Source organism: Emys orbicularis, chromosome 2 (assembly GCF_028017835.1).
Source record: "Emys orbicularis isolate rEmyOrb1 chromosome 2, rEmyOrb1.hap1, whole genome shotgun sequence".
Lineage (NCBI taxonomy): Eukaryota > Metazoa > Chordata > Testudines > Emydidae > Emys > Emys orbicularis.
The window spans coordinates 2,853,126-2,874,287 of NC_088684.1; the positions used below are offsets into that span (position 1 = coordinate 2,853,126).

Consider the following 21,162-nt stretch of genomic DNA (forward strand, 5'->3'; position numbering starts at 1 on the left):
CCTCCCCGTCCTACCATCTCACTCGGGCCGAACCGTCCCCCCTCTCCCCCTGCTCCTCCCACGGGCTCCCACGCCAGCTCCCCGACTCCCCTCTCATCTCGGTGATGTCCCACCTCCTCTCCTTCCTGGAGCACTATGGGCAGATGCAGCGGCTGCAGGAGCAAGCCGGGGAGTACCGCTCCCGCCTGCGCCGGGAGGAGAGCCGGCGCCGGAAGCAGCTGCGGACGCTGAGGAGGGCCTACAGGCAGCAGGTGCAGGATAAGCTGAGCGTCATCGAGAGCCTGGAGGGCGTCATCTGCGAGCAGCAGAACGTCATGGAGACGCTGCACGGTGGGGAGTCGTTCGCCCCGACCGCAGCAACGCCCACGAGCAGCAACCTGGGCTTCGGGGGTGAAATTCACAAGGCCTGGGCGCCGCTGGGGTCCCACCTCCATCGAGGCCTGTGTGCCACTGGCTGGGGTCCCACCTCCATCGAGGCCTGTGTGCCACTGGCTGGGGTCCCGCCGAGGCCTGCGCGCCGTTGGCTGGCCTCCCACCTCGTCCCATAGTGCCTACGCCTTGTTAGGCCTTGTGTGAATTTCTCCCCTCTGAACACAACAGAGTAGAGAAGCTCCTGAGGTTGTCCCTGAGGACCAGGGTGATGGGCCTGCTGCAGCCGTGGAGATGCGGGAGGGTGGCTGCACTGGTGATGGGAGGGGACCTGGCTGGCAGTTGGGCATGGAGAGGGGTTGGTAATAGGGGGGTCGAGGGTGGAGCCCTTCACCTCTAGGATGGTGGCTGCTCAAAGCCATCTGTCAGGCAGCTGTGGCTGCCCCATGCGGCCGCTGGAGGCAGAGTGTGCTGGAGGGTCCTGGCTAAGGGGCAGCGTCCAAACGAAATGGTGATGAGTGGTGGTCAGTCGGCCCCTTGTTGGCAGCTTCTGGAGAGAGGCCAAGGACTGAATGAGTCATGGAGACTGATCTGCAGGGACCACGCTCTGCTGGAGGGAGAAGAGACTTCATCTTCTGAAGTGACCCGATGAACCAGTGAACCCCAGCTCGCGCATCCACCCGTCCATCCAACACACCTGTCCATCCACCCAAAATACTCATCCACCCAACACACCCACTCATCCAACACACCATCCACCCACCCACCCACCCATCCATCTGCCCGTACATCCAACACACCCACCCATCCAACACACCATTCACCCACCCAAAATACCGATCCACCCTCCCATCCAACACACCTGTCCATCCATTCATTCATTCAACATACCTATGCATCCACCCCCCATCCAACACACCATCCATCTGTCTATTCATCCAACACACATATCTATCTGCCAATCCGTCCAGCACACCCTCCCATCCAACACACCTGTCCATCCATTTATCCATCCAGCACACCCACCTCTCCACCCAAAATACACATCCACCCTCCCATCCAACACACCCACCCATCCATCCAACACACCCATCCACCCATGCATCCACCTGTCCATGCAACACACCTACTCACACATCCATCACACCCTCCATCCATCCACCCAAAATACTCATCCACCTTCCCATCCAACACACTGGTCCATCCATTCATCCATCCAACATGCCCACACATCCACACGTTCAACCAACACACCATCCATTCATCCGTCCGTCCATCCAACACACTCATCCATCTGCCCAACCATCCAACACACCCACCTATCCGTTCACCCATCCAACACACCCACCCAGCTGCCCAGCCATCTAACACACCCAGTCATCCAACACACCCATCCACCTGTCCATCCAACACAGCCACTCATCTGCCTGTCCATCCAACACACCCACCCACCCATTCAACACACCCACCCATCCATTCATCCATCCAACACACTCATCCATCTGCCCATCTATCCATCAAACCCATGCACCCGTCCATCCAAAATACTCATCCACCCACCCATCCAATACACCCATCCAGTCATTCATCCATTCAACACACTCACCCACCCATCCATCCCCCTGTCTATCCTACACACCCACCCATCCACCTGTCCATCCAAGACAGCCACCTGCACAGCCATCCAACACACCCATCCACCTGTCCATCCAACACAGCCACATGTCCGCCCATCCATCCAACACACCCATCCACCTGTCCATCCATCCAACACATCCACCCATCTGCCCAGCCATCCAACACACCCATCCACCTGTCCATCCATCCAACACATCCACCCATCTGCCCAGCCATCCAACACGCCCATCCACCTGTCCATCCAATACAGCCACCTGTCCATTCAACACATCCAATATACCATCCACCCAAAATACTCATCCACCCTCCCATCCATCCATTCATCCATCCAACATGCCCACACATCCACCCAACACACCATGAATTCATCCGTCCATCCATCCAACGCACTCATCCATCTGTGGTTAGATGTTGATAGATATTTGGCTGCGTGTGTGTGTTCCCTCTGTGTGCCGCCCCAGCCCTGTGCAGACAGCTGGCACAGCAGACCTTGAGCGAACCGCCCAATGAGCACAAGATCTGTTAGGGGATGAAGGCACCCAGCCAGGTTTATTGTCGATGAAGCACAGTACTAGTATCCCGCAGACTACTGGACCACTAATACATGTATGCCCATAACAATGGACCAGCTCCGTGAATGGTGGGACTTTCTGTTCCTCCCTAGACCAGACAAAGATACTCCCTCTGAGGTACCATTTTATACACCGATACAAACAAGTTCCCTATTTCCCCTCTGACATAGTTACTGCCCCCTGACGTGGTGAATTATCACCCATCACCTTGTACATGTTGGTTCGATCAAAACATCTCTATTACATACTACAAAAGCAGTTTCTCCTCCCTTGGTGTTCACACCTCAACTTCTAGAAGAGGGCCTCATCCTCCCTGATTGAACTAACCTCATTATCTCTAGACTGATTCTTGCCTGCATATTTATACCTGCCTCTGGAAATTTCCATTACATGCGTCTGACGAAGTGGGTATTCACCCACGAAAGCTTATGCTCCAATACATCTGTTAGTCTATAAGGTGCCACAGGACTCTGTTGTCTATTACGTACTGTCATCCTGACCTTATCTTTTAGGAGGGGTCAGTGTGTCCCTGTTATCCTTGGGGAATGTTTTTGTACCATCCTTGATATCGGGATGTTCTGGTACCACTTGATATCGGAATGTGTTTGTGTGAGCACTCTGTGCCTAGCACTTCTTAGGAATGTGTATTTCTGCAATATCAACCCTGTTCTTGCCAGATTGTGTGAGCAGGTCCTGCCTCATACCAGGCCTCTGATACGAGGGCTTATGTCTCAGGCTCTCTTCCTACTACACCATCCAACACATCCATCCACCACATTCATCTATCTGCCCAACCATCCAACACACACATCCATCCATCCAACACACTCATTCTTCTGCCCAACCATCCATCCATCCAACACACTCATTCTTCTGCCCAACCATCCATCCATCCAACACACTCATCCATTTGCCCAACCATCCAACACACCCATCTACCCATCGAACACACTCATCCATCTGCCCAACCATCCATCCAACACACTCATCCATCTGCCCATCCATCGAACACACTCATCCATCTGCCCATCCATCCATCCAACACACTCATCCATCTGCCCATCCATCCAACACACTCATCAATCCATCCAACACACTCATCCCCCCATCCATCCATCCAACACACATCCATCTGCCCAACCATCCAACACATCCATCTGCCCAACCATCCAACACACCCATCCATCCATCCACCCAACACACTAATCCATCTGCCCAATCATCCAACACAGCCATCCACCCATCCATCCAACACACTCATCCATCTGCCCAATCATCCAACACAACCGCCCATCCATCCAACGCACTCATCCATCTGCCCATCCAACACAACCAACCATCCATCCAACACGCTTGTTCATCCATGCAACCCTCGCATCCACCTGTCCATCCAACACACCATCCATCCATCCACCCAACAAACTCATCCATCCGCCCATCGTCCATTCGCCCATGCAATGCACCCACTCATTCATCCACCATCCATCCATGCAATATACTCATCCATCTACCCACCCATCCAAAATATCTGTACAACGTCCCCCCACATCCATTCTCCCCCTCTGAGCACTTACGCACCTGCCCCTCACTGAGGGGGAGGGTGATTCTGTCTCCAGGCTGTTTCTATGGTGGGCTGCATCTCCCCATCCCCCTCGTCCCTTCCCCAGATGGCCCACCTGCCCCTGCAGCAGTTCTGCGCCCACACAGATGTCCTAGGAGTGACTGCCTATGTTCCCTCCTCCCCAGGTATGAAGCTGCCCTCCACTTGCCCCCTGTACCCGTGTCCGCCTGTGTCCCCCGTGGGCGTGCACCGGCTGGTGGAGTCCATCAGTGCCCTGCAGGGGGAGAGGAACAAGCTGGTGGAGGAGATCACAGGCCTGAGGCAGCAGCTGGAAGAGGGGGAGAAGGAGAAGCAGCAGCTGGCAGGGAGCTTCGACCTGCAGGTGAGAACCAGGGGCCGGCGCTGCTGGTAGAGCCACGGCAGGTAGGGGCGCCAGCGGGAATGATGCTCTTGCTGAGGAGAGGTTGGCGGGGCCCACAGCAGAGCCCCGGGAAGGGGAGAAGACCCCGAGGATGGAGACGACTCCACAGGTGGGATCTCCGCTTGCAGGGCAGGGATGGATGAGCCCCGGGGTGAGAACCCGTCCCTTCAGCGCCCCGAGCTGTAGAGGAACCCCGGCTAACAGGCACCGGCCTCATCCTCACGGCGCTCTGGGCCATGGGGGGCACTGGGCTCACACCCGCTAGCCAGCCCCTTAGGCCCTGGGGCTGTCCCTGCCCTGCCCCTGCGCCCTTCCATCGGCAGTGCCCCTGTCTGTGGGGAGGGGGTCGTGGCGCCCAGCCCCTGGGGAGGGGGGAGCCTGACGCCGGGTGTGTCCTTCCCTCAGGTCCAAGAGCTGAAGCAGCAGATTGAGGAGCGAGAGGAGGAGCTGACACGGCTGCGCACGGGGATGGTGAGGAGAAGGACACTCCCACCCCTCCCCTGTCCCCTTTGCCTCTGTCCCCCACCCCAGCCCCGTCCCCTCTGCCTCCTCCCCTAGGCCTGTCCCTTCTGTCCCCGCACTGCAGTCCCCCACCCCAACCTCCCACTCCACTCCCTAGGCCTGTCCCTTCTGCCTCCCCTCCCACTGCCTCCTCTCCAGGCCTGTTCCTTCTACTCCCCCACACTGCATCCCCCCAGCCAGGGCCGGCTCCGGGCACCAGCATTCCAAACCGGTGCTTGGGGCGGCAATCTGCAAGAGGCGGCAGTCCGTGTGTTTTTGCTGCCCCAAACAGCGTGCCGAATTGCTGCCGTGGACGGCGGGGGCCGTCCGTGTGCCGTTAGAGCGGCACGCGCGTTTCCATGGCGGCGGCAATTCGTCGGCAACTTCTATGTTCAGCTGCCCGCGGCGGCAATTCGGCTGCTTCTGTCTTCCGGCTGAAGACAGAAGCTGCCGTCAAATTGCTGCCGCCGCGGAAACGCAGGTGCCGCCCTAACGGCACACGGACTGCCCCCGCCGTCCGCGGCGGCAATTCGGTGCGCTATTTGGGGCGGCAAAAACAGTAGAGCCGGCCCTGCCCCCAGCCCCACATCCCACCTGCCTCCTCCTTTGTTCCTTCTGCCCCCCCACTGCATCCCCCTCCCCACCCCTGTCCTCTCTGCCCTCTCCCCCCACTGCCTCCTTTACAGGCCTGGCCCCTCTCCTGCCCCCCAGGGTGGGGGGAGGAAGAATGTGGTGGGGAGGAAGATGAGAGAAGTGGGGGGGTGGGGTGCCCCTGGGAGAGGAAAGCTGGCAGCTGCTGTGGGGGCAGGGTGTGTGTGTGTGGGTGCTGAGGCTCCCAGGGGCAGTGGGGGGGGCCCTGAGGCCCCAAGCTCCCCGACCCCCCTTTTCCTTCCAGGGGGTGACGGATTCGGAGAAGCGGATCCACAACCTGACGGTGGAGAACGAGGGGCTGAAGCAGAGTCTCAGCGTCACCCAGGGGCTCCTGCAGCAGCTGGCGACCGTGTCTGCACAGCCCTCTGCCACGCTGGCCAAGGTGAGCGGGGCCCCGTCACTGACCCAGTGCCCTGCCCCCCCCACAACCCTCCTCCGCAACTCCCCCATCACTGACCCCTAGAGCCCCCCCCACCCCGTGCCCAGCCCTCTGCCACGCTGGCCAAGGTGAGCGGGGCCCCGTCACTGACCCAGTGCCCTGACCCCTCCCAGTCCCCCGTCACTGACCCCTAGAGCCGCCCCCCCCGTGCCCAGCCCTCTGCCACGCTGGCCAAGGTGAGTGGGGCCCCGTCACTGACCCAGTGCCCTTCCCCCCCCACAACCCTCCTCCGCAACTCCCCCATCACTGACCCCTAGAGCCCCCCCCACCCCGTGCCCAGCCCTCTGCCACGCTGGCCAAGGTGAGCGGGGCCCCGTCACTGACCCAGTGCCCTGACCCCTCCCAGCCCCCCGTCACTGACCCCTAGAGCCGCCCCCCCCCGTGCCCAGCCCTCTGCCACGCTGGCCAAGGTGAGTGGGGCCCCGTCACTGACCCAGTGCCCTGCCCCCCCCACAACCCTCCTCCGCAACTCCCCCATCACTGACCCCTAGAGCCCCCCCCACCCCGTGCCCAGCCCTCTGCCACGCTGGCCAAGGTGAGCGGGGCCCCGTCACTGACCCAGTGCCCTGACCCCTCCCAGCCCCCCGTCACTGACCCCTAGAGCCGCCCCCCCCCGTGCCCAGCCCTCTGCCACGCTGGCCAAGGTGAGTGGGGCCCCGTCACTGACCCAGTGCCCTGCCCCCCCCACAACCCTCCTCCGCAACTCCCCCATCACTGACCCCTAGAGCCCCCCACACCCCGTGCCCAGCCCTCTGCCATGCTGGCCAAGGTGAGCGGGGCCCCGTCGCTGACCCAGTGCCCTGACCCCTCCCAGCCCCCCGTCACTGACCCCTAGAGCCGCCCCCCCCCGTGCCCAGCCCTCTGCCACGCTGGCCAAGGTGAGTGGGGCCCTGTCACTGACCCAGTGCCCTGCCCCCCCCACAACCCTCCTCCGCAACTCCCCCGTCACTGACCCCTAGAGCCGCCCCCCCCCGCGTGCCCAGCCCTCTGCCACGCTGACCAAGGTGAGCGGGGCCCCGTCACTGACCCAGTGCCCTGACCCCTCCCAGCCCCCCGTCACTGACCCCTAGAGCCGCCCCCCCTCGTGCCCAGCCCTCTGCCACGCTGGTCAAGGTGAGTGGGGCCCCGTCACTGACCCAGTGCCCTGCCCCCTCCCAGCCCCCCCGTCACTGACCCCTAGAGCCGCCCCCCCCCGCGCCCAGCCCTCTGCCACGCTGGCCAAAGTGAGCGGGGCCCCGTCGCTGACCCAGTGCCCTGACCCCTCCCAGCCGCCCCGTCACTGACCCCTAGAGCCGCCCCACCCCGTGCCCAGCCAGATGCCACGCTGGCCAAGTGGAGCAGGGCCCTGTCACTGACCCAGTGCCCTGCCCCCCCACAACCCTCCTCCGCAACTCCCCCATCACTGACCCCTAGAGCCCCCCGTGCCCAGCCCTCTGCCACGCTGACCAAGGTGAGCGGGGCCCCGTTGCTGACCCAGTGCCCTGCCCCCTCCCAGCCCCCCCCCGTCACTGACCCCTAGAGCCGCCCCCCCCCGTGCCCATCCCTCTGCCACGCTGGCCAAGGTGAGCAGGGCCCCGTCACTGACCCAGTGCCCTGCCCCCCCCACAACCCTCCTCCGCAACTCCCCCATCACTGACCCCTAGAGCCCCCCCCACCCCGTGCCCAGCCCTCTGCCACGCTGGCCAAGGTGAGCGGGGCCCGTCGCTGACCCAGTGCCGTGCCCCCTCCCAGCCCCCCCCGTCACTGACCCCTAGAGCTGCCCCCCCCCCTTGCCCAGCCCTCTGCCACGATGACCAAGGTGAGCAGGGCCCTGTCACTGACCCAGTGCCCTGCCCCCCCACAACCCTCCTCCGCAACTCCCCCATCACTGACCCCTAGAGCCACCCCCCACCCTGTGCCCAGCCCTCTGCCACGCTGACCAAGGTGAGCGGGGCCCCGTCGCTGACCCAGTGCCCTGCCACCTCCCAGCCCCCCCATCACTGACCCCTAGAGCCGCCCCCCCCCCTGTGCCCAGCCCTTTGACACGCTGGCCAAGGTGAGCGGGGCCCCGTCACTGACCCAGTGCCGTGCCCCCTCCCAGCCCCCCCGTCACTGACCCCTAGAGCCGCCCCCCCCCGTGTCCAGCCCTCTGCCACGCTGGCAAAGGTGAGTGGGGCCCCGTCGCTGACCCAGTGCCCTGCCCCCCCGCAGCTCCCCCGCAGCCCCCCATAACTGACCCAGCACCTGCCCAGCCCTCCAGTCACTGACCCCTAGAGCCGCCCCCACCCCATGCCCAGCCCTCTGCCACGTTGGCCAAGGTGAGCGGGGCCCGCCACTGACCCAGGTCCCTGCCCCCCCCCCCACAACCCTCCTCCGCAACTCCCCCATCACTGGCCCCTAGAGCCCCCCCCCCGTGCCCAGCCCTCTGCCACGCTGGCCAAGGTGAGTGGGGCCCCGTCACTGACCCAGTGCCCTGCCCCCTCCCAGCCCCCCCCATCACTGACCCCTAGAGCCCCCCCACCCCGTGCCCAGCCCTCTAACATACTGGCCAAGGTGAGTGGGGCCCCATCACTGACCCAGCCCCCTGCACCCGCCCAGCCCCCACCCCGCAACCCCCCATAGCTGACCCAGCACCTGCCCAGCCCTCCAGTCGCTGACCCCTAGAGCCACTCCCCCCCATGCCCAGCCCTCTGCCATGCTGGCCAAGGTGAGCGGGTCCCCGTCACTGACACAGTGCCGTGCCCCCTCCCAGCCCCCCCGCATCACTGACCCCTAGAGTCCTGCCCCCCACCCAGCCCGTGTCACTGACCCTTAGAGCCCCCCTATGCCCATCTCCCCCCGCAGCCCTCCATAGCTGACCCAGCACCCGCCCAGCCCCCCAGTCGCTGACCCCTAGAGCCGCCCTATGCCCAGCCCCCGCGTCACTACCACTGTGGGACGCAGGACCCTGAGCTCCAGGCTGGCGCCCCCTGTGTTCACACACACACACACACACACAGCGCGCCGGGAGATCAGGCCAGGTAGGTCACCGAGGAGCCTCCTGGCACATAACCATGACCTGCCCATGGCCCCTCTCCAGGAGAACGAGGGCCTGAGGACAAGGGTGCAGCACCTGGAGACGTCCCTGCAGCAGAAGGTGGAGGAGCTGGTGCGCCTGGAGGGGCAGGTCAGCGCCCTGCAGTGGCGGAAGGAGCAGGAGGTGCACAGGCTGGACGAGCAGATACGGGAGCTGCAGCTCACGCTGGAGACCCAGCAGAACCGGCCCCCTGACGTGCAGGTGAGCCGAGCCCAGCTCAGGGCCTGCCTCTCGGGGCCGCAGTTTGCCGCTGTGGCCACTAGAGGGCAGGAGCATCCTCTTGCTCTCACACATGTGCGCACAGGCCTGATTCGCGCAGCAGGGGGCAGTGACACACACACACACAGAGCAGTCTCTCTCTCTCTCTCTCTCTCACACACAAACACACACACACACACAGGGCAGTGACACACACACGTACAGGCCTGATTCCCCCAGCAGGGGGCAGTGAGGCCCCCACTCCCCAGCCCCTCACAGGGTCTGTTTCACATCTCTAGTACGTGACCCAGACGGTGGAGGTGGAGTCCCCCACGACCCTGAGGTCTCTGGTGGAGGCCGAGGAGCGGAACCGGGGGCTGCTGGAGCAGCTCTCCAGCCAGGGGGAGCGGTACCAGCGGCTGGCCGAGCAGCTGCAAGGCTCGGAGGAGGTGACTGCCGGGCTGCGGCACAAGGTGAGCGGGAGCGGCACCGTTGACAGGGTGGGCGGGATTCGAACTCATGCCCCTGCAGGCAGAATACCGCGGCTCCTTGTCCTTTGCTGAGAGCCGCGTCCCCTGACATAGACACCTCTCCCTGGGGGTGGCCATCGGGCACGGGAGGGTAGCCCAGCCCTGCATTCCAGTAGCCCAGACCCCATGAATGAGGGGGCAGGTCCCCGGGGCCCGGGCATGGCAGGTGGAGCTGGGGGAGTGGAGCTGCTCCGTCCAGCCCCCAGAGCAGGCGCTCACCTGTGGAGGGACCGACCTCCCTCGTCCCTCTTCCCAGGCCATAGCCAGGAGCCCTGCCCCTCACTCCTGGGACCCCCGCAGGCCCTGGGGAGGGGCAGACGAGCCCTCCCTGGTGACCCGAGGGTCTCCCCACCTGCAGATCGCTGCCTACGAGTCCGAGATTGCCAAGCTGCGGGAGGAGCTGCTGCGGGAGATCAACCACCTGGAAGCCCAGAAGGAGGAGGCCGTCAAGGAGGCCTCGGAGAGCTCGGAGCAGCACCTGGAGCAGCTCCGCGAGCAGCTGACAGGTACCGCAGGCCTGGGGAGGGGCTGGGGAAGCGTCTCCGAAAGCCCCTGGTCAGGAAGGGATCCTGAGCCGTGAGTGCCCAGCACAGATCCCTGCTGGGAGCAGATCCCTGGGGAGTGGATCCCCTGCGCTTGATGGGAGCAGATTCCAGCCCTGCGGAGCGGATCCCTGTGTAGGGCAGGGGTGGGGGGGTGTACTAGCGAGCGCCTGTTTCTGAGGGCAGCTGCCTCCGGTCTCTGCTCCCTGGCAGGTGTCCAGAGGCGCCTGGCCACGCTGCAGCCTGTCCTTAAGGGCATGAAAACCAACTACTCCAGCCTGCGCAGTCAGGTGCGCGACTTCTCCGGGTTCTACGAGGCGGCCATCCGGGAGGCCAGGAGACAGGTGAGGCTGGGGGAGGGGGCTGGCCCGCGGGGAATGGAGGGGGCAGGGGAGGCCCATCCAGGGAAAGGAGGCAGTTGCTCCTTGTCCCCCAGTCCCTGCCCCCCACACCGGCGGCGCTGGGCGCTCAGGCTGGCTCTGAGCGCGGCCCGGCTGGAGCTGAGTGTCCCTGTCCCCCTAGATGTGCTCGGCCGTCAGCGAGGCGTCAGAGGCCAGCCGGGACCTGCTGCAGAAATACCAGCATGAGGTGCTGCTGCGCAAAAAGTACCACGCCCAGCTGGTGGAGCTGAAAGGTGCGGGGGGAGGGCGGCAGGGGGATGGATTCCGGGCGGGGGCCACGGGCAGGGCGGGATGGGCCCCACGCCCCACCCAACAGAGGCCCCAGGGAGCCTGGGGCGGCGGGTCGCTCTCCAGAGCCGAGCATGGGGGGTGTGGCAGGCGTGTAAGGGTTAACTGGCTCTCCGGTCTCGCCACCTGCCTGCTGGGTCACTGAGCAGCCAATGACAGCTTGGCGCAACTACGTCTTGTGTTTCATTGGCTGAGCAGCTGTGTGGGAGGAGCCAAGACGTTCCTGCTCCGCCTCCTGCTCCTGTAGTTCACCATGAGGAGGGCCAGCTGGGTTCAGCCCCAATGAAAACCAGGTGTGGGGTTGGCTCCAGGCCGCCAGGATCCTGTGACCTGCCCCCGGCCCAGGCCCCAGGCTCGGCCCCCTGTGCCGACCCCCGGAGCCCCCGGCCCAGGCCCCAGGCTCGGCCCCCTGCGCTGACCCCTGGAGCCCCCGGCCCACGCCCCGGGCTCGGCCGCCGACTCCCGGAGCCCCCAGCCCATGCTCAGGGCTCGGCCCCCTGCGCCGACCCCCAGAGCCCCCAGCCCACGCTCAGGGCTCGGCCTCCTGCGCCAACCCCCGGAGCCCCCGGCCCAGGCCCCGGGCTCGGCCCCCTGCGCCAACCCCCGGAGCCCACGCCCAGAGCTTGGCCACCTGCGCTGACCCGCAGAGCCCCCGGCCCACGCCGCAGGCTCGGCCGCCGACCCCCGGAGCCCCCGGCCCAGGCCCAGGGCTCGGGCTGCTGTGCCAGTCCCTGGAGCCCTCCCTGCCCAGGCCCACACGCGAGGGCTGAGCTGGGACCTCCAGCCACAGAAGCCTCTTTAGACGTCCCTTCCAATGGGTCTGGGCTGGGACATGCTTTGAGGAGCGAGGGCTGCACCCTGGCGGTGACGGGCGCATACTCCGGGCGTGGGGGTAGGGCCCCGAAGAAGGCAGTGCCCACTGGGCTGGGACCCGAGGGTCCCCCACAGAGCCAGGGCTCTTGCCATTAAGGGACTTAGCTGCGAATGCAAAGCCCTCCCCAAATACTGGGGACCCTAGAAGTGCCCTCCCCTGGCTCCTGCGCCCCCTCCCAGCCAGGCTGCTGCCCTGCGTGTGGCTACAGCCTTGGGGTGTGGGCCGGCAGGGTGCGGGGGGAATGTTTGCAGACTGGTTGCAGCCTGGTCTCTAGGGCAGCTCAGGCCTTGGTGCTGCTGGTGGGTCCCACCTTGATGTGCTGCCGCTCAGGCTCAGGGCAGTGGGCAGGGATAGGATCGTCTGCGGGCGGCCCTGGGGGGGCTGGGGGTCTCAGCCTGGCTCCTCATGGGCTAGGCATCCTTTGGCACTGATTGGCCAGGGGCTGGCTGGGCCATGGAGACTGAGGGCAGCGTGGCAGGCCCCTGGCTGTCCCGCGCAGAGGACTCCGGTCTCCAGGGCCCCGCAGAGCCCCCGTGACCCCGCGTCTCCGCCCCCAGGGAACATCCGGGTGCTGTGCCGCCTGAAGCCGGTGACAGAGGCGGACCAGCGGGAGGGGGAGGTGAGCACGGCCGTCAGCACGGAGCCCGGCAGTGACAGCAGCGTCACCGCCCGCTACAAGGGCAAGGAGAGGACCTTCGAGCTGGACAAGGTCTTCCTGCCGGAGGCCACGCAGGAGGAGGTGACCCGCTGCCCGACTCCCTGCCGCGCCCCATCCCCTCTGTGCCAGCCTGGGCACCCCGGCTTGGCCACCCTATTGCCCCTGAACCCAGGGCGGTGCCAGCCATGAGCCGGGGGCCCAGGTGCCACCCAAGCCCCTGGCAGTCAGGGTCCCAGGGGCATTCTGGCAGCACAGACTGGTGGCAGGACTGGGTCTGAGCTACCTGCGCCGTGCCTGGTGACTCGGTTCCCTGGCTGGGCCGCCCCTCAGAACTGGCCGGGCCCACGGGCATCTTCACCTCAGAGCTGTGGCCCCCCAGGCTGGGGATGGGGGGATGGGAGGGGAGTCTCAAGGCAGCAGCTGCAGCCAGACACTTAGCTCTCCCTTCCCCTCATTGTGCCAGGGCCAGGGGTGCTGGGCCCCTTAGCCATGTCCGTGCCGGTCTCCACGCTGGGCTGGGAAGCGCAGGCACTGGGCCTGTGGGGCTCGGCCGAAGGGCCGTCCCCTGGCAGCCACGAGGGCAGCAGCAGCCCAGCGATTGGGGCAGTTGTGTGGGTGTGGGGAAGGCCCCCTGGATGGGCTGCGTTAGCAGGAGCCCCTCCATAGAGCTGCCATGTGGCCGGCAGGCCCCTACCGGGGAGCTGCACTGCTCGGCAGCACTTGGGAATGAGGGAGGGCAGGCCGGGGCGTGTGCCCCCCTCCAGCCCCACATCTGCACTGTGATGGGACGGGGGCGGTGGCTTGCCAGGGGAGCAGAGCCTGGAGCAGCCCAGAACGCTGCGGGGAGGGGAATGGAGCTGGAATGCTGGAGGGGCTTGGGGGACTCCAGAAGGCTGCGGGGGAGGGCAGAGAGTTCCAGGGCGCAGGGAGGTGCAGCGTTCTAGAGGAACCGGGGAAGTGGGACAGGCAGAAGGGAGAAAAGCATTCTGGAAAATGGAGCATGTCAGAGCAGTGCTGGCACTGGGGAGCATCGGAGGAGGAGGAGAGAGATTCTAGACCACTGGGCAGGATGTGACCCAGAACAGCAAGAGTTGCCGGCATTCTAGATCAGCACGCAGGCCAGGTTGTTCTAGATTGGGGTGTGCGGTGGAGCGTTCTAGCACACAAAGGTGGCCTATAGAGCTCTAGAATAAGAGGTTATAGTGAGCTAGGTGAGCATTTATGGCCCAAATGTGCTAGAGAATTGTCTTGGGAGGGTGGGACATTCTAGAATAGTTAACAGGGTTGCAAAATGCCACGTGGGTTATAGTGTTCTAAGTAAATGGAAATATGGCACATTCTAGATCGATATGGGGAACATTCTAGATTCAAAGTGCAATGGGGTGGTGTCCTAAGATAGCATGTGGGGGTGATGTGGAGTGTTCTACAATGACATGTAGGCTGTGGTGTTCTGGGTCTGTCTATGGGAACAGCTTAGACTGATGGATGACAAAGTGTTCCAGAACAACTTGTGGGGCACGGTACTCCCTCTGCCTGGGTTGGGCAAGGTGTTGTAGAGCAGTGTGAAAGGACTGATTGTTCTAGAGCAGGGGTTCGGGCGGACTGTTCTAGAGCAGAGTGAGGGCTGACTGCTCTAGATCGGCAAATGGCCTGTCTGTTCTAGAGCAGTACATGGCTGGCCTGTTCTAGAGCTCTGTGCGTAATTGTGGGGTGGACTGTTCTAGAGCGGTGTGCAGCCAGTCTGTTCTAGAGCGGTGTGCAGTCTGTTCTAGAGTGGTGTGCAGCCAGTCTGTTCTAGAGCTGTTTGCAGTCTGTTCTAGAGCGGCGTGCAGCCAGTCTGTTCTAGAGCTGTTTGCAGTCTGTTCTAGAGCGGCGTGCAGGCAGTCTGTTCTAGAGCGGCGTGCAGGGGGTGTTGTGTTCTAAGATGGCGTGCGGCGGTGCTCCGTGGTCTGGCAGAGCGTGCTAGGGCCCATCACAGCGGGGGAGCTCTGGGCACTGCCTCCCCCCTGCAGAGGGCTCGTGAATTCTGCGCTGACCTTTCCACCTGGTGCTTTGTGACCCCTTGATCCCCAGGTGCCTAGCCAGGGACAGGACCCTGGAGCTCCTTCCGGACCGCCAGAGCCATGATTGCCAGGGCCGCAGGTAACTGGCTTCCCCCCCGCACGACTGGCAGCCTCAGCCCCCAGCACTCACCCTGCCTGCTCAGGGCACCCCCTGCACTGCGCCCCTCCCCCCACAGCTCTGCTGGCTGTCACCCGCACTGCAGAACCTGCACCCCGCACCGGGACACGGGTCCCTCGGCCCCCTGCTGACGCCCATCTGTTTGTCTGCCTCCCGCTCAGGTGTTCCTGGAGATCGAGCCCCTGGTCCTGTCCTGTCTGGACGGCTACAACGTGTGTATCTTTGCCTACGGGCAGACCGGCTCGGGGAAGACGTACACCATGGAGGTAGGCGGCAGGGCCACAGGGCTGAGGAGGGGACCAGTCTGGGTTCGGCCCCACTTAGCCCCACGTGTTCCTGGAACGGCTGGCGCTGGGGTGGGGGAATGGAGAGACCCCGCTCTGCATCCCGGGCCCAGAGCCTCCAGGGACGTGAGAATCCTGCTGCCCCCCAGACAGTCTCCGGCTCTCGGGAACTGGGATCTGTCTCTCTCCCCTTGGGAAGGGGCGTGTCGTCTGTGGGCGTTAGGAGCCGCCTGGAAGCACGGGGCTCAGTGCAGGGGTCCCGACCTGCACACTCCTCCACACGGCTACACACGCGTGTGCCAACGGGCTGTGACGTGCATGGACACGCCCACACACGCCTCCATGTTGATGGGACTCTGAGGGGGCCTAGGCTGCCCCCGAGTCCCCCACTTCAGTGCTGGGTGGAAGCCTGAGGCCCTGTCTCTGTCTGGCTCCAGGGCGTCCCCGAGGACCCTGGCATAAACCAGCGTGCGCTGCAGGCCCTGTACCGGGAGATGGAGGCCAGGGCGGGGCTGTGGAAGTACTCGGTGACCCTCAGCGTGGTGGAGATCTACAACGAGGTGATCCGGTAAGAGGGGGCCTGCCCCACGCACCGCTAGGAACACCCTGCCCCCCACAGAACCTTCTCCTCACCCTGCCGCGCAGGCCGGGCACCGCCGGGGAGGCCTGGGCTGAGCCTGGGTCACGGCAGGCTCTGGCCAAGGGACCTACTCAGCACTTCACAGTGACCCCAATACCCAGCATGGGACTAGGGGGTGCTGTGCTGGGACAGGGGGAGGGGGCGCAGCAGGAGGTGCTCTCAGCACTGATTGACAGGACCCATGAGTGCACTGGGGGCGCTGTGCTGCAGGGGCGCTATCGGCAATGATTGACAGGACCCCAGAGTGCACTAGGGGGCGCTGTGCTGCAGGGGCGCTATCGGCAATGATTGACAGGACCCCAGAGCGCACTAGGGGGCGCTGTGCTGCAGGGGCGCTATCGGCAATGATTGCCAGGACCCCAGAGTGCACTGGGGGCACTGTACTGCAGGGGCGCTTTCAGCACTGATTGCCAGGACCCCAGAGCGCACTAGGGGACGCTGTGCTGCGGGGCGCTATCGGCAATGATTGACAGGACCCCAGAGTGCACTAGGGGGCGCTGTGCTGCAGGGGCGCTATCGGCAATGATTGACAGGACCCCAGAGTGCACTAGGGGGCGCTGTGCTGCAGGGGCGCTATCGGCAATGATTGCCAGGACCCCAGAGCGCACTAGGGGGCGCTGTGCTGCAGGGGATGCTATCGGCAATGATTGACAGGACCCCAGAGCGCACTAGGGGGCGCTGTGCTGCAGGGGCGCTATCGGCACTGATTGACAGGACCCCAGAGCGCACTGGGGGCGCTGTGCTGCAGGGGCGCTATCGGCAATGATTGACAGGACCCCAGAGTGCACTAGGGGGCGCTGTGCTGCAGGGGCGCTATCGGCAATGATTGACAGGACCCCAGATGCACTAGGGGGCGCTGTGCTGCAGGGGCGCTATCGGCAATGATTGCCAGGACCCCAGAGCAGCACTAGGGGGCGCTGTGCTGCAGGGGCGCTATCGGCAATGATTGACAGGACCCCAGAGCGCACTAGGGGGCGCTGTGCTGCAGGGGCGCTATCGGCAATGATTGACAGGACCCCAGAGTGCACTAGAGGGTGCTGTGCTGCGGGGCGCTATCGGCAATGATTGCCAGGACCCCAGAGCGCACTAGGGGGCGCTGTGCTGCAGGGGCGCTATCGGCAATGATTGCCAGGACCCCAGAGTGCACTGGGGGCGGTGTGCTGCAGGGGCGCTATCGGCAATGATTGACAGGACCCCAGATGCACTGGGGGCGCTGTACTGCAGGGGCGCTTTCAGCACTGATTGCCAGGACCCCAGAGTGCACTAGGGGGCGCTGTGCTGCAGGGGCGCTATCGGCAATGATTGACAGGACCCCAGAGGGCACTAGGGGGCGCTGTGCTGCAGGGGCGCTATCGGCAATGATTGCCAGGACCCCAGAGTGCACTGGGGGCGCTGTGTTGCAGGGGCGCTATCGGCACTGATTGACAGGACCCCAGAGTGCACTGGGGGGCGCTGTGCTGCAGGGGCGCTATCGGCACTGATTGACAGGACCCCAGAGTGCACTGGGGGGCGCTGTGCTGCAGGGGTGCTATCGGCAATGATTGCCAGGACCCCAGAGCGCACTAGGGGGCGCTGTGCTGCAGGGGCGCTATCGGCACTGATTGACAGGACCCCAGAGCGCACTAGGGGGCGCTGTGCTGCAGGGGCGCTATCGGCAATGATTGCCAGGACCCCAGAGTGCACTGGGGGCGCTGTGCTGCGGGGCGCTATCGGCAATGATTGCCAGGACCCCAGAGTGCACTGGGGGCGCTGTGCTGCAGGGGCGCTATCGGCAATGATTGACAGGACCCCAGATGCACTGGGGGCGCTGTGCTGCAGGGGCGCTATCGGCAATGATTGACAGGACCCCAGAGTGCACTAGGGGGCGCTGTGCTGCAGGGGCGCTATCGGCACTGATTGACAGGACCCCAGAGTGCACTGGGGGGCGCTGTGCTGCAGGGGCGCTATCGGCACTGATTGACAGGACCCCAGAGTGCACTAGGGGGCGCTGTGCTGCAGGGGCGTTATCGGCACTGATTGACAGGACCCCAGAGTGCACTAGGGGGCGCTGTGCTGCAGGGGCGCTATCGGCAATGATTGACAGGACCCCAGAGTGCACTAGGGGGCGCTGTGCTGCAGGGACGCTATCGGCAATGATTGACAGGACCCCAGAGCGCACTGGGGGCGCTGTGCTGCAGGGGCGCTATCGGCAATGATTGCCAGGACCCCAGAGCGCACTAGGGGGCGCTGTGCTGCAGGGGCGCTATCGGCAATGATTGACAGGACCCCAGAGTGCACTAGGGGGCGCTGTGCTGCAGGGGCGCTATCGGCAATGATTGACAGGACCCCAGATGCACTAGGGGGCGCTGTGCTGCAGGGGCGTTATCGGCAATGATTGACAGGACCCCAGAGCGCACTGGGGGGCGCTGTGCTGCAGGGGTGCTATCAGCAATGATTGCCAGGACCCCAGAGTGCACTAGGAGGCGCTGTGCACCAGGGGGCGCTATCGGCAATGATTGACAGGACCCCAGAGCGCACTGGGGGCGCTGTGCTGCAGGGGCGCTATCGGCAATGATTGACAGGACCCCAGAGCGCACTAGGGGGCGCTGTGCTGCAGGGGCGCTATCGGCAATGATTGCCAGGACCCCAGAGTGCACTGGGGGCGGTGTGCTGCAGGGGCGCTATCGGCAATGATTGACAGGACCCCAGATGCACTGGGGGTGCTGTACTGCAGGGGCGCTTTCAGCACTGATTGCCAGGACCCCAGAGTGCACTAGGGGGCGCTGTGCTGCAGGGGCGCTATCGGCAATGATTGACAGGACCCCAGAGGGCACTAGGGGGCGCTGTGCTGCAGGGGCGCTATCGGCAATGATTGCCAGGACCCCAGAGTGCACTGGGGGCGCTGTGTTGCAGGGGCGCTATCGGCACTGATTGACAGGACCCCAGAGTGCACTGGGGGGCGCTGTGCTGCAGGGGTGCTATCAGCAATGATTGCCAGGACCCCAGAGCGCACTAGGGGGCGCTGTGCTGCAGGGGCGCTATCGGCACTGATTGACAGGAACCCAGAGCGCACTGGGGGCGCTGTGCTGCAGGGGCGCTATCGGCAATGATTGACAGGACCCCAGATGCACTGGGGGCGCTGTGCTGCAGGGGCGCTTTCAGCACTGATTGCCAGGACCCCAGAGCGCACTAGGGGGCGCTGTGCTGCAGGGGCGCTATCGGCAATGATTGCCAGGACCCCAGAGCGCACTAGGGGGCGCTGTGCTGCAGGGGCGCTATCGGCAATGATTGCCAGGACCCCAGAGTGCACTAGGGGGCGCTGTGCTGCAGGGGTGCTATCGGCAATGATTGACAGGACCCCAGAGTGCACTGGGGGCGCTGTGCTGCAGGGGCGCTATCAGCAATGATTGCCAGGACCCCAGATGCACTAGGGGGCGCTATCGGCAATGATTGCCAGGACCCCAGAGCGCACTAGGGGGCGCTGTGCTGCAGGGGCGCTATCGGCAATGATTGACAGGACCCCAGATGCACTAGGGGGCGCTGTGCTGCAGGGGCGTTATCGGCAATGATTGCCAGGACCCCAGAGCGCACTAGGGGGCGCTGTGCTGCAGGGGCGCTATCAGCAATGATTGCCAGGACCCCAGAGCGCACTAGGGGGCGCTGTGCACCAGGGGGCGCTATCGGCAATGATTGACAGGACCCCAGAGCGCACTAGGGGGCGCTGTGCTGCAGGGGCGCTATCGGCAATGATTGACAGGACCCCAGATGCACTAGGGGGCGCTGTGCTGCAGGGGCGTTATCGGCAATGATTGCCAGGACCCCAGAGTGCACTAGGGGGCGCTGTGCTGCAGGGGCGCTATCGGCAATGATTGCCAGGACCCCAGATGCACTAGGGCGCGCTGTGCTGCAGGGGCGTTATCGGCAATGATTGCCAGGACCCCAGAGCGCACTAGGGGGCGCTGTGCTGCAGGGGCGCTATCGGCAATGATTGCCAGGACCCCAGAGCGCACTAGGGGGCGCTGTGCACCAGGGGGCGCTATCGGCAATGATTGACAGGACCCCAGAGCGCACTAGGGGGCGCTGTGCTGCAGGGGCGCTATCGGCAATGATTGACAGGACCCCAGATGCACTAGGGGGCGCTGTGCTGCAGGGGCGTTATCGGCAATGATTGCCAGGACCCCAGAGTGCACTAGGGGGCGCTGTGCTGCAGGGGCGCTATCGGCAATGATTGCCAGGACCCCAGAGCGCACTAGGGGGCGCTGTGCACCAGGGGGCGCTATCGGCAATGATTGACAGGACCCCAGAGTGCACTAGGGGGCGCTGTGCTGCAGGGGCGCTATCGGCAATGATTGACAGGACCCCAGAGTGCACTAGGGGGCGCTGTGCTGCAGGGGCGCTATCGGCAATGATTGACAGGACCCCAGAGTGCACTAGGGGGCGCTGTGCTGCAGGGGTGCTATTGGCACTGATTGACAGGACCCCAGAGCCGCACTAGGGGGCGCTGTACTGCAGGGGCACTATCGGCACTGATTGACAGGACCCCAGAGCAGCACTAGGGGGCGCTGTGCTGCAGGGGGCGCTCTTGGCACTGACTGACAGGACCCCAGACTCCAAAAATATTAAAGGAACTGGCACATGAAATTGCAAGCCCATTAGCAAGAATTTTTAATGACTCTGTAAACTCAGGGGTTGTACCGTACGACTGGAGAATTGCTAACAGAGTTCCTATCTTTAAGAAAGGGGAAAAAAGTGATCCGGGCAACTACAGGCCTGTTAGTTTGACATCTGCAGTATGCAAGGTCTTGGAAAAATTTTTGAAGGAGAAAATAGTTAAGGACATTGAGGTCAACGGTAATTGGGACAAATTACAACATGGTTTTACAAAAGGTAGATCATGCCAAACCAACCCGATCTCCTTCTTTGAGAAGGTAACAGATATTTTAGACAAAGGAAACGCAGTGGATCTAATTTACCTCGATTTCAGTAAGGCATTTGATACAGTTCCACATGGGGAATTATTAACTAAATTGGAGAAGATGAGGCTCAATATGAAAATTGAAAGGTGGATAAGGAACTGGTTAAAGGGGAGACTACAACGGGTCGTACTGAAAGGTGAACTGTCAGGCTGGAAGGAGGTTACTAGTGGAGTTCCTCAGGGATCGGTTTTGGGACCAATCTTATTTAATCTTTTTATTATTGACCTTGGCACAAAAAGTGGGAATGTGCTAATAAAGTTTGTGGATGACACGAAGCTGGGAGGTATTGCCAATACAGAGAAGGACCGGGATATCTTACAGGAAGATCTGGATGACCTTGTAAACTGGAGTAATAGTAATAGGATGAAATTTAATAGTGAAAAGTGCAAGGTCATGCATTTAGG

The 21,162-nt window shown here is 63.4% G+C and overlaps 1 protein-coding gene across 1 annotated transcript in view; it reads left to right on the plus strand.

Annotated features, from left to right (window-relative positions):
• The window catches only part of KIFC2 (kinesin family member C2), a 36,552-nt gene that overhangs the window by 11,159 nt on the left and 4,231 nt on the right, over positions 1-21,162 (plus strand). Inside the window, exons 4-15 of the mRNA XM_065399064.1 lie at positions 78-330; positions 4,326-4,522; positions 4,967-5,032; positions 5,958-6,095; positions 9,211-9,408; positions 9,705-9,878; positions 10,294-10,441; positions 10,691-10,821; positions 11,000-11,111; positions 12,598-12,779; positions 15,041-15,145; positions 15,601-15,731. Of these exons, the coding sequence (XP_065255136.1) occupies positions 78-330; positions 4,326-4,522; positions 4,967-5,032; positions 5,958-6,095; positions 9,211-9,408; positions 9,705-9,878; positions 10,294-10,441; positions 10,691-10,821; positions 11,000-11,111; positions 12,598-12,779; positions 15,041-15,145; positions 15,601-15,731 (1,835 nt within the window). The remainder of the gene's footprint in view (positions 1-77; positions 331-4,325; positions 4,523-4,966; positions 5,033-5,957; positions 6,096-9,210; positions 9,409-9,704; positions 9,879-10,293; positions 10,442-10,690; positions 10,822-10,999; positions 11,112-12,597; positions 12,780-15,040; positions 15,146-15,600; positions 15,732-21,162) is intronic.